Source organism: Gigantopelta aegis, unplaced genomic scaffold (genome assembly GCF_016097555.1).
Source record: "Gigantopelta aegis isolate Gae_Host unplaced genomic scaffold, Gae_host_genome ctg6773_pilon_pilon, whole genome shotgun sequence".
In the NCBI taxonomy this organism is placed as follows: Eukaryota; Metazoa; Mollusca; class Gastropoda; order Neomphalida; family Peltospiridae; genus Gigantopelta; species Gigantopelta aegis.
In genome coordinates this window covers 1-11,756 of record NW_024535290.1, presented here as the reverse complement: position 1 = coordinate 11,756, position 11,756 = coordinate 1, and the positions used below count along the sequence as shown (strand labels likewise).

The window sequence follows — 11,756 nt, the reverse complement described above, 5'->3', positions numbered from 1 at the left end:
CATAATGACGACCTTGATTAATGGTACGTGACACCCAACAGTAAGTCATTAATAAAATACAAAATTTTAATAATTAGTTTCTTTACTTGTGCTAGCAAGATTGGTCGTTACGACAATACCAATATTCGCTGTCGGTCCCACACAGTGCTGTTAGTAAATATTAAAAAAACCCACAACTTACAGTAGCCTTTCCAGTCGCCGTGTTATTTTTGAAATATTTTGAATTTAATTTCTGAAACGAAGGTTCTGATAAATATGATAATATTATGCAGACACTTGTACCAAATGTGTTTGTACCGATGTCTACATTAAACGAAGTTTAACCATTGAAATGAAGGCCATCTATGCTACTAAATGATGGCCAGATGTTACTGGATCAGTATAGAGCGGAACGAATGATAATTTGCTGGAAATGGAATTAGCCAACCACGAAATAGTGAAAATGATGGACTGAAAAACAAATTGAATAATAATTAGTACGATTTTTTGTTTGTGTTATAAAGAAAGATACAGGTATTTTCAGTTTCGAGGACTCATTTTAATTACGTTCCTAATTTTACATTAAACTCGGAAAAATTAAAAACACACAACTGAGTATACATACGCTGAGTGTACACCGAATTATCAAGGGAACTTCACGCCTATCAGAACAACACTTTATAACAAAGCTATTAGAGTACTATGTAAGGTCCATAGGTCATTTAACGGAATTAACCCTTCACCTGCTATATATAATAAACTATTTGATACATTAATCAAGCCCATATTTATTATACGGATGTGAAATTTGGGGGCTGAACAAATAACAAAATTCAATGATAACATAAATCACTATTATGATCTAATCAACAGTGAAGCAAATGAAAAAATTCATAATAAATTGTATAAACTTAACTTAAGTGTAAACAAACTCTTCAAATTTGTTTGTAAAAATGATTTAGAAAGATATCCAATTATATTTGATATTAATACTGCCGTTTTAAAATACAAAATTCGCCTCAGTGAAGATACAAACAACCCACTTGTTAATGACGCCTATCAGTGTAGCACATGCAGCAAACTATCCAACCTGGGATACCTATATTCAAAGGCTGCTAGATCAACAAGGTATCCCAGCTCCAAGTTAACACACACATTGTACATATCCTTGAAGATGAACAGTCATCATTCAAAAAAATATTCAAAGAACAAAATATATAATTCTCCGAAACTTGAAACACATAATTTATTATGCAACTATCAGAATCAAGGGATAGAATATAGGTCTATATAGTGTGTGTATGTGCGTGCGTACACATGTGTATATATATTTATGTATGTGTGGCATATTGATGCAGATATGTGTACTAAATATCTGTTGTTTACTGTTGTTATAACTAGTTTATATGTTTGCTTTCTCTTTCTTTTATTAAATGGGAATCTGTCCCCTTAACCAGTGTACTCATACAATGGTTGCAATAAAGATTGTATTGTATTGTATTGTATTGTATTGTATTGCATTGTGTTACATTTCAAAATGTGTCTCCAAACATAATTTTGGGTGCATTTTTGACAACGTTTATACCTATACAAACCACACCCAAGCGTGAGTTAGGTCAGGTCAGGTCATAGGGTTTTACGTGCACATTCAGAACAAGCTGTTGTAGCGCACGCCTGTTATGAGCACAAGATCCGGGTTCGGCCGGCTCCTCCGTCCATGACAAGAAACGCGTGAGTTGACGGATATGGCGCATATATTTATGGAAACATTGCTTATCAGACTTTACAAAAAGCCTCATTAGAATAAATACTACTACTAATAATAATAGTAATAATAGATTTTTATTTCAGATCAGAGATCCATAGAACATATATAAACATCACATACAAAACTGATTACATAATATACAGCAGCTTGTGCCAGCGATTTACACATACAGATTTGACGTACACAGTTGTACACAGCAGGTGGGCAAGTAGGTCGTCAGCGAATATGCTGTTGAGCGAAGTAATGCGTCAAAGCTTTTTACTCGATGACTGACAAACATCTTGCTGGCACTGTATGGTCGTCGTTGTCCGATCATCCATCGGTATGCATTATTAGAACATATGCTATGGTATCCTGTGTAAATTTCACCCATAATGCACCCGCGTACAAATTACTACAATAACTCACAAATAATTGTGTTTTAACAGATTCTGAACATTTTGCAAATCGCCGCAACAACATGTGTGCACGTACACAAAGGGCTCCATACTGTCGTTTAATGTCTTTATCGTCTTTAATGGTTTTGCATATAATATGACCTAGATATTTATAGTTGTCAACAAATTTCAGTACATCACCACACAAGGTTTAGCTATTAATTGTTTTCCCATAAAATCAGCTTGTTTGAAAATTACCCAAATTGATAGCGCCCATTTTTGTCACAAGGACAACTCGGCGCATGAATACCAAACCTCATTACAGCTAAACCATTTGCACTCCTGGTGAAAAAACAAATGTAATTTTAAAAAAAATAACTCTTTGGTTATCAATAAGCTTAAGAATTTACTTCATACTCCAAATAATTACCATTCAAACATGGATATATGCAAAAACAACACGTAAACTATTTTTTTTGCGAACTGATGGCCTTATGCTACTATCATAGTGGAAGATTTACCATTATATTCACACATACTTTATATACATATGCTAGCAATCAGACCAATTAGTGTGAATCTAAATCACAGCAATAAAGACACAACGGATGTTTTTTTTTATTGATACCTGGTCTGCCAAGAAACATACCTATTAATTATTATGTCAGCAGTTAGCGATTACAATTCATCATGTGACAAAATAATGAGATTCCCAAGGAAAATTAAGACATCTTTTGAGTCAAATCCTATAAAAATAGACCAAAGGACAGATCCAGATAACAGCTTGTTCTGAATGTGCACGTAAAACTCTATGACCTGACCTGACCTCAGATCCAGATAGAGACCCAGAGATAGACCGAGAGGATGAGACCTAAGGAGAGACTCTTAAGGTTTTAGTCGCAGTGTCAACTCTATCGTTCACCTAAGAGCTTATATACATCACCAATTTGTGACTTCTGTTAATTCATTAACATTCATAAGAAAAAAACTACTCTGTGTTAATTCTATATGATGACCAGATGATACTGATCAGAATAAGGCGGAAACAACAGATGTTGTGCTGGCAATGGAATCAGCCAACCACGAAACTGTGAAACTGGTGGACTGAATATTTTTAATAATAATTAATACAACTTATTTCGCTTGTATTTTCCTTTATTAATTGCCACTTTACAGAAAATCGAACATACGCTCAATATTTTAATCTGGAAAATAATGCGTGCGTATTAATTTCGCAACTTGAGTTACTGGGTGCGGATTACTACAAAGCGCCCGCTAGTGTAACAATGGACACTAGCGGCTGTAATGTCATCAAACCTGTCGATCAATTTTCTAGTATTAAAGGGACAGACCCTAGTTTTTAAACACTAAGGCATATTTTTTTCACCTAGACTCTATAGTCTCAAAGTTTGGTTAATTTACAAACCTGTAACAAATTTGGATACAACAGAGTGAAACAAGAGTCTGTGACGTTAAAATACCCTTAAACATAGTACTACATTTTTATCATTTTTTTAAAATTTGAGTTGGTATGGGTTTAAAGGCATATTGACAGACCACTGACCTATTTAATAGTCTAACAAAGTATTACCTGAACAAATATAATTTGATTTGCCCTAAATGTACTTTATTCAACCATCTTCATAACCACCATACTCCATTTATCAATGATATTTTATAAAAATAATTGAATTATGGCAATGGTCCATAATTAAAAAACTAAACTTCCCGAGAGGGATGACATGGATTTCACTCCATCATGGTTCAGTTGAGTTGATGCGATAGCTAGATGTGGTTCCCAACAATTAATGTAATTTTTATTTATTATCCATTTTTAGGAAAATATGGTCCTTAAATACGTGACAGTATGCCTTTAAAACTTAAAAACATGTTTGTATATCAATTTTTACTTTATTCATTATGAAGGTAAATATCAATTCATCGGTTTTCTTCAACAACAAAACACTATAGTTTTAATTTTACCTGTGTAGTTAAATTCCAATGTAATAATTGGAGGGCTAATTAAATTTGAGAAGGGCCAGTAAGATTTTTCTTCAACTGGCCCTGCTGGCGACCTTGGTTTTGTTTGATATAAGAGTAAAAGTAAGTGTTTTGGAAATAAGACCCCCCCCCCCCCCCCCCCCTATTTTTGTGTCCCAAATTACAAAACAATCGGCTCAGAAATAAATAACTTGTAAATACACCTATAGAATGCTTTTTTTATACTATGGAATTTATTCCATAGTATAAAAAAAGCATTCTATAGGTGTATTTTTTTGTAAGCATCAGGGCTTTGGTCCTATTCCCTCCCACACTGCCTGGAACATCCCTTAAATAGAAATAATGTTGTCATATTTGTAATTTAAGTCCTAGTTGACTACAAAAGCATTGGTTTTCACCTCATGTTACTGTGTGAGTAAAAGAGTTAGACATTTATCACAAATGCCACTTGAAAATGTCAAGATAGCACTTGAACTTAAATTACAACAATTGTATTGGTTTTATTTTGGTCTAGAATACTTGACAGTTTAATTTTTTTTTTATCTTGCATGGCTAAAACTAATAGTATTGTCTACATGTTATTTACATTAAAGCTGTAGTCTGAAGTATATATTTTTAATCATTTAGAATAACCTTTTTTTTCCTTTGACATGCCATTCTGTGATATAACCTTTTATGTTATTTGAACTCTTAGATAACATTTTATCAAATATTTAATGAAATTGCCACATTCAAGGGCCATACTACAGTATATGAGTTGCTGCAAAACTCCCATGAATGAAATTATCATGTGCAGAAAAGATGAAAAAAACATTAAACATGTTTCTGGAATCTACTAAATCACTACATCTACAATTATCACAGATATTTTGTTTTAGTTGTTAGTGTTATAATGACCAAGTCATGAGAGTTGCTTATACTTAGGTAGTTCATAATGTTGAATGATTAGGTATATTACAAAAAAAAGGGGGGGGGGGGGGGGGGGTGGAGGAGGAGAGTATATACCCTGTAGGTAATGTACCATGGAAAGGAAGGGTATCCATTGCATGTTCTTTTGTAAGTTTTCCTTACCATCATTCTTTTTGGTTTCAAAAAAGCTAATGATGTTGCCTTATATATAGTGGAGGACTTGATAACTGTAATGACTCACAATCGACAAAATGCTAGATAGATGCACAATTAGCTGTGACCTGTTAAGTATGTGTTATGTCATGTCATGTATGAGTAATACATTAAAACTACCATTTCAGAGGAATCTGCTGAATCGGAACCAGCCTGGAAAGAAGCAGGGACTGAAGTTGGTTTAAAGATTTGGAGAATTGTGGTATGTTAAGGATATGGAGAATGGTGGTATGTTAAGGATATGGAGAATGGTGGCATGTTACGGATATGGAGAATGGTGGCATGTTACGGATATAGAGAATGGTGGCATGTTAAGGATTTGGAGAATGAATAAACATTTCCTTCCTTCATGTCGCATATAAAATGTTGTTTGATTTCTGGTCTTAAGCTAAACTAGGAATGAAAGTGACAATTGTAAGAACTACAGGAGATAAAAGAGTTAATTAGTAGCTCAGAAATGCAGTCTGAAATCTTTGCTGATGATTATAAAAGATAACAAAAAGTACATGTAATTGTAGTAATTTACCGTTTAGTATTAAAAGCAGAGATTACTTATTCCAATATTGATTAGACTAAATGTATGTAATGTATGAATGTAATACATTAAAACTACCATTTGGTTGTGCTATCCAGTCTGTGGAATGGTGCATAGAAAAGATCCCTTGCTACTAATGGGGAAAAATGTGGTGGCTTTCCTCTATATGTCAGAATTAACAAATGTAGTGTTAAAGACAGGCTGTAAAATTAAACTGAGCCAGATATGTCCACGATCTGAAATGTCCAGGCCAAAACATCTGTCCACTCATATTGCTATACACTTGCCATTCCACATTTTGCTGTAGGTGACCATTGTAATGTTCAGTTGTGTTTTTGCTTCAGTAGGCTCAAGTGACTCATTGTGATCTGTTTTTTGTCTGTCGTCATATGTAAACTTTTCACTTTTTTGACTTCTCCAAATCTACTTGAACAATTCCAACCCAATTTTATAGGAAGCTTCCTTGGTAAATGAAGATTGTTTTTTTGAATAAGGTCATTGAAACACACCCCACCCACTCCCCCACCCCTGGGTTAGATGGGCAGGGCCAAGAAAGGAGGAAATAAAGCCAATTATAAAAAGATTTATCAGACTTAAAAAAGCAGTTCAGTTTTTGGGGTAGGCCTACCCTGCACAAGATTTCAACCTCTGGCCTACCCTGCACAAGATTTCAACCTCTGGTGCATACTAAACAACTGTGTATTAAATGTCTTTATTTCTTGGTAATTCATAATGGTACTACCAATCGGAGCCACATATGCAGCTGACTTTGTTCCCAAAATATTTGACTCTGCATGTCTTAACTTTGACTTGTATCTTACTGCTTTGGTACAATGCAAACAGTAGTTTTTGTACAACTGAATAGTGAGTTGTCACCATTAGACAAAAGAGAAAAGGACTTGATTGAATTTCTATGATGCTGTTTATTAAAGATAACTTGAGGGCAGGATGTTGTCCAGTGGTAAAGTTCTCCCCTGATGCACGATTGGTCTGGGATCGATCCCAGTTGGTGGGCTTGGTGTATCAAAGGCTGTGGTATGTACTATCCTGTCTGTGGGATGGTGTATGTTTCATTTGATTTCAACTTATTTTCTTGCTTATATCCAAATGTTCAAGCACGCTGTCCTGGGCACACACCTCAGCTATCTGGGCTGTCTGTCCAGGACAGTGGGTTAGTGGTTAGTGAGAGAGAAGGGGGTGTAGTGGCCTTACACCTACCCACTGAGTTGTTAAAACATTCTCTGGGTGGAAGCCGGTACCGGGCTGCAAACCCTGTACCTACCAGCCTTATGCCCGATGGATTAACCAGGACGCCACTGAGACCGATGTTGCATATAAAAGATCCTTGGTACTAATGAACAAATTGTAGCGTGTTTCCTTTCTAAAACTGTTCAAATTACCACATTTATGTTCGACATCGAATAGTCAATAATTAATAAATCAGTGTGCTCTAGTGATATCGTTAAACAAAACAAACTTGAAAGATACCTATAAAATAAGTCCATCTTACAATAATTCCACAGTGTTATTAGTTTGTTGAATTTACAAAACCCGATTGTACATCTTCAGTTTGCTGAAGGGAGGAGCTGACACTGGGTTCCGCCACGTCGAGCCAGAGAAGTACAAACCGCGTCTGCTTCACTTTTCTGGAACCAGGAAACACGTCTTGGTGAAAGAGGTTAGTTTTGCTGTACAAGTCATAAACTAGGGCCTCCACGAGTCCATAATATTGGACTTGAGTACTCGAGGGTCAAATTCCCGAGTAACTAACACTTAATGACAGTGAATGAGACTAGGGAATAAAGTAAAATATTATTATGCATCTTAATTATCTTTAGTCTTATTCAACTTACAGTGCTAACACAACAAATATGCTATTCAACCTGAGTCATACCTTATAGACCTATACTATGTCAAATGGGTACTTTAGTCCTGTGAACGGACTCAAGTCTTGCTAGACTCGGCCCGTGCCTGAGTACTCGTGGAAACCCTATTATAAACCTTACTGAATATGTAGATACTGTGCCACAGATCCAGGTTTATGTATACTTGTAGTTAATACTAAATTAATTAAAAGTTGCAAGTTGTCACCTTGGTGGACCCATTCTCAGATTTGTTTTTTTCCCCATCCCAACCAGTGCACCACGACTGGTATATATTAAAGGCTATAGTATGTCTTGTCTGTGGGAAAGTGCATATAAAAGATCACATGCTACTCATGGGGGAAAAAAGTAGTGAGTTTCCTCTCAAAGATTATCAGAATTGCCAAATGTTTGACATCCGATAGTCGATGATTGAAAAATCAGTGTGATCTAGTGGTGATGTTAAGCAAAACAAACTTAACTTTTTGCAAGGTTTGATGAAAGATGCACATAAATGCTAACATGAAAGTAATGTGGATCCGGTATTGTAGGCAAACATCTTAATAATCATAAAACACATCTTGTATAGATGTTATCTTAATTCTGTTCCTAAAGCGCTCGCTTGATGCATGGTCGGTTTGGGATCGATCCCCGTCGGTGGGCCCATTGGGCTATTTCTCGTTCCAGCCAGTGCTCCACAACTGGTATATCAAAGGCTGTGGTATGTGCTATTCTGTCTGTGGGATGTGCTATTCTGTCTGTGGGATGGTGAATATAAGATTCTTTACTGCATTAGGAAAAAAGTAGCGGGTTTCCTCTGACTACAAGTCAGAATTACCAAATGTTTGACATTGAATATCCGATAATAAATTAATCAATGTGCTCTAGTGGTGTTGTTAAACAAAACACTTTTAATTCTGTTTCAGATTATTATAGGCATATTATTTCATTAGAACCAAAAATGAAATTGTTTAATGGATAATTTGCCATATTATTTTGATTCATGTGTGTAGCTAGACCAATTGGTAATTTTTATTCAAATTGCTAAATAATGTAGCAAAATGTATACACCTATGCATTTCTTTTTTGACAAAGTTGCATAATTTCGTTATTTATGATCGTATCACAGTCACATTTGACATGAGTATGTGACAATGTTCTTGCTATGGACTGACGGCAGTGGAGGCGTTTTCGTCACCAAACAGCGTCGCACGAGGGCGCTGAAATCAGTACCTTGTGTGGCCACCAACAGCAGCAATCACTGCGCGACATCTCCTTGGCATAGACTGAATGAGTCTCTGAATCTGGGCACGTGGAATCCTAGCCCATTCTTCCTACAGTGCATGTGACAGTTGCGGAAGCGTCCAGTTCGTCCCATAGATGTTCAATGGGGTTGAGATCCAGCAATCTTGATGGCCATGGCAGCACATTAATGTTCTCATTCTGTAGGAAATCCATTGTTACACGTGCCATATGCAGACTGGCATTGTCCTGCTGAAAGAGTTCTCTCTGTCGATCCAAAATGGGAAACGTGACGGCGAAGAATTTCATCCCGGAAGCGTACAGCTGTCAGGTTGCCTTGTACGAACACAAGTTCACTTCTGCCGATGTATGAGATGGCTCCCCACATCATGACACTCCCTCCACTGAATCTGTCAACTTGGGCGACACAGTTGTTGGCAAAACGTTCATTGCGGCGTCTGTAAACACATTGTCGTCCATCATGTCGCTGTAGAAGGAAACGTGACTCGTCACTGAACCGTACTCGCCGCCATTTTCCTCAAATTCCATCCCTGTACATTCATGCACCAGCGAACATGTAAATGTCTTATGTTGACGTTGCAGGATGGGGCAACAAATATGGTCTCCTAACCAGTAAACCAGCTTCTCATAGTCTATTCCGAATGGTTTGTCAAAACACCCTTCTCAAACTAGGTATGCGTCAAGCAGTGTTCATTGCTGTGGCAGTTCGGTGACACAAGTGCAGAACCCGGATGTAGCGATCTTGTGATCTTGTGCTGCAGTTGTCATGCGAGGTCTTCCACTTCTGGGCCAGTCTTCAGCTGATTGAAACTGCTGGTACCTGTCCCAGAGACGTGAAATGGTGCTCTGATGGATGTTCAAGTGGCGTGCGACTGCTGACTGTGATTCACCTAACTGGAGGAGGCCTATTACAATGTTTCGATTCGGCAGGCTTAGTCTTGGCATCTTGTAACTCGTCTACGTCGAAATGGAAATGAGGCATCATTGTGAGCATTACAGCTTTAAATACCCATCACTACCCCCCCCCCCCCCCCCCCCCCCCCCCCTAAGTTTCTCGTGCATTCGCCAAAATCTTACCATTTCACGCCGATTTCCTGCAATTGTCACACAACATGCGTTAAATTTGTTTTATGGTGCATTTGGGCATGCTGTCCCATTCCAGGAACATTAACAAACATGGTCATTCAGCAACATTGTATAAAAAAATTATATTTTGTAAAATCACTTTTCTTCTTTCCCTATCACCTATGTGTTTCTTTTTTGACAGAGTATAGTTTTTTCATCCTGAAAATGTGTTAATTAGAAATGTATGTTAATGCCTATATTATATGCATCTAAAAATATTAGTATGGTAGGACATTTCAGGGTTTTCAGTGTCACAATTCACTAGCAAGTTAGAGATTGCTACACAGTAGTTGCTAATGAAATTTTAATTGACTAGAAATATTGCTAATCAAGATTGTGAAAACAAAATGTTCCCTGCTTTTTATTAGATTCCACTGAACAAGTCATTGATAAAGTCTGACGATGTCTACATTCTTGATTTGGGTCAAGAGGTCTACCAGTTTAATAGCTCTGGTGCCAACAAGGATGAAGAGTTTAAGGTAAGAACTACATTCCTTTCTTTTGGTTATTGATGTTAATCTTTGATTTATTCATTCATTACATGCAGTCCTCTTTATTCAAACTGGAGGGGGACTATAGGTTTCCTCTTTCTCTCTCAACCAGCAAGTATTGAAATTAATTTTGTGGAATATGGGACACATTCTATGCTTTTACTTGCTCCAGCCAGTGCAGCACAACTGGTGCATCAAAGGCCGTTGTATGAGCTATCCTGTCTATGGGATGGTGCATATAAAAGATCCCTTGCTGTTAATTGAAAAGAGTAGCCCATGAAGTGGCGACAGCGGGTTTCCTCGCTCAATATACCTGTGTGGTCCTTAGCCATATGTCCGACGCCATATAACCGTCAACAAAATGTGTTGAGTGTGTTGTTAAATAAATCATTTACTTCCTTCTATGCTTTTACAAATATTTAATTTGGGAGCAAATTTTAGAAACTGAGAATCAGTTCTAGTAATTAAGTCTCAAAATTAAGACTTCTTATTAGACTTGTTAGTCCCATTGGGCTATTTCTTATTCTAGCCAGTGCACCAGGACTGGTATATCAAAGGCCGTGGTATGTGCTATCCTGTCTGTGGGATCGTGCATATGAAAGTTCCCTTGCTACTAATGGAAAATTGTAGCAGGATTCTTCTGTCAAAATGACCATATATGTTTAACATCCATTGGCCGATGATGGTGTTCTGGTGGTGTCATTAAAGAAAACAAAACTAACATTCATTTCTATTGCTCCAAGGTCAAATTGTTGGTCAGTTTGACTTGCAAGAGGTTGAAGTATATATGTTTTTTACTATTCCTTAACAAAAATGAGCCAGACACTACTCTTGACTAAACTTGAATAGTTTAGTAAACTGCTGACCTAATCAAGATGCCAAATTTTGATACACAAGAAAAAATCCTGCATAAAAAGAAAGAAAAAAAAGAAAGAAAAATTAACATTACACTAGACGAAAGTTCTTACCATTGCATATTGAGGTGTCCTGTTTTAAAAATTTGATAATTATTAATTTGATTTCAAAATACAGTAAATGTTTTAAATTTTCTGTTAAAGGCTGCACAGTTCTGCCAACAACTGGAATCTGAACGGAATGGTAGAGCCAGTGTAGAAGTGCTGGATGAAAGTGAGATTGATTCTGGGGTATGTCTAGTTGTGAAACGAAATGGCAAAACCTAACTTTTTGGTTTTGTTTAAAATGCATCACTATAAAAAGCAGGATGGCCAGAAA

At 36.7% G+C, this 11,756-nt stretch overlaps 1 protein-coding gene across 1 annotated transcript; it reads left to right on the top strand.

Moving 5' to 3' along the window:
• The first annotated feature begins 1,658 nt into the window (after positions 1-1,658).
• LOC121366710 (gelsolin-like protein 2) lies at positions 1,659-11,704 on the top strand. The gene is made up of 4 exons (XM_041491049.1): positions 1,659-1,710; positions 7,352-7,460; positions 10,401-10,511; positions 11,582-11,704. The coding sequence occupies exons 1-4, from the start codon at positions 1,697-1,699 to the stop codon at positions 11,702-11,704; spliced, it is 357 nt and encodes a 118-aa protein (XP_041346983.1). The 5' UTR covers positions 1,659-1,696.
• Positions 11,705-11,756: the final 52 nt, after the last annotated feature.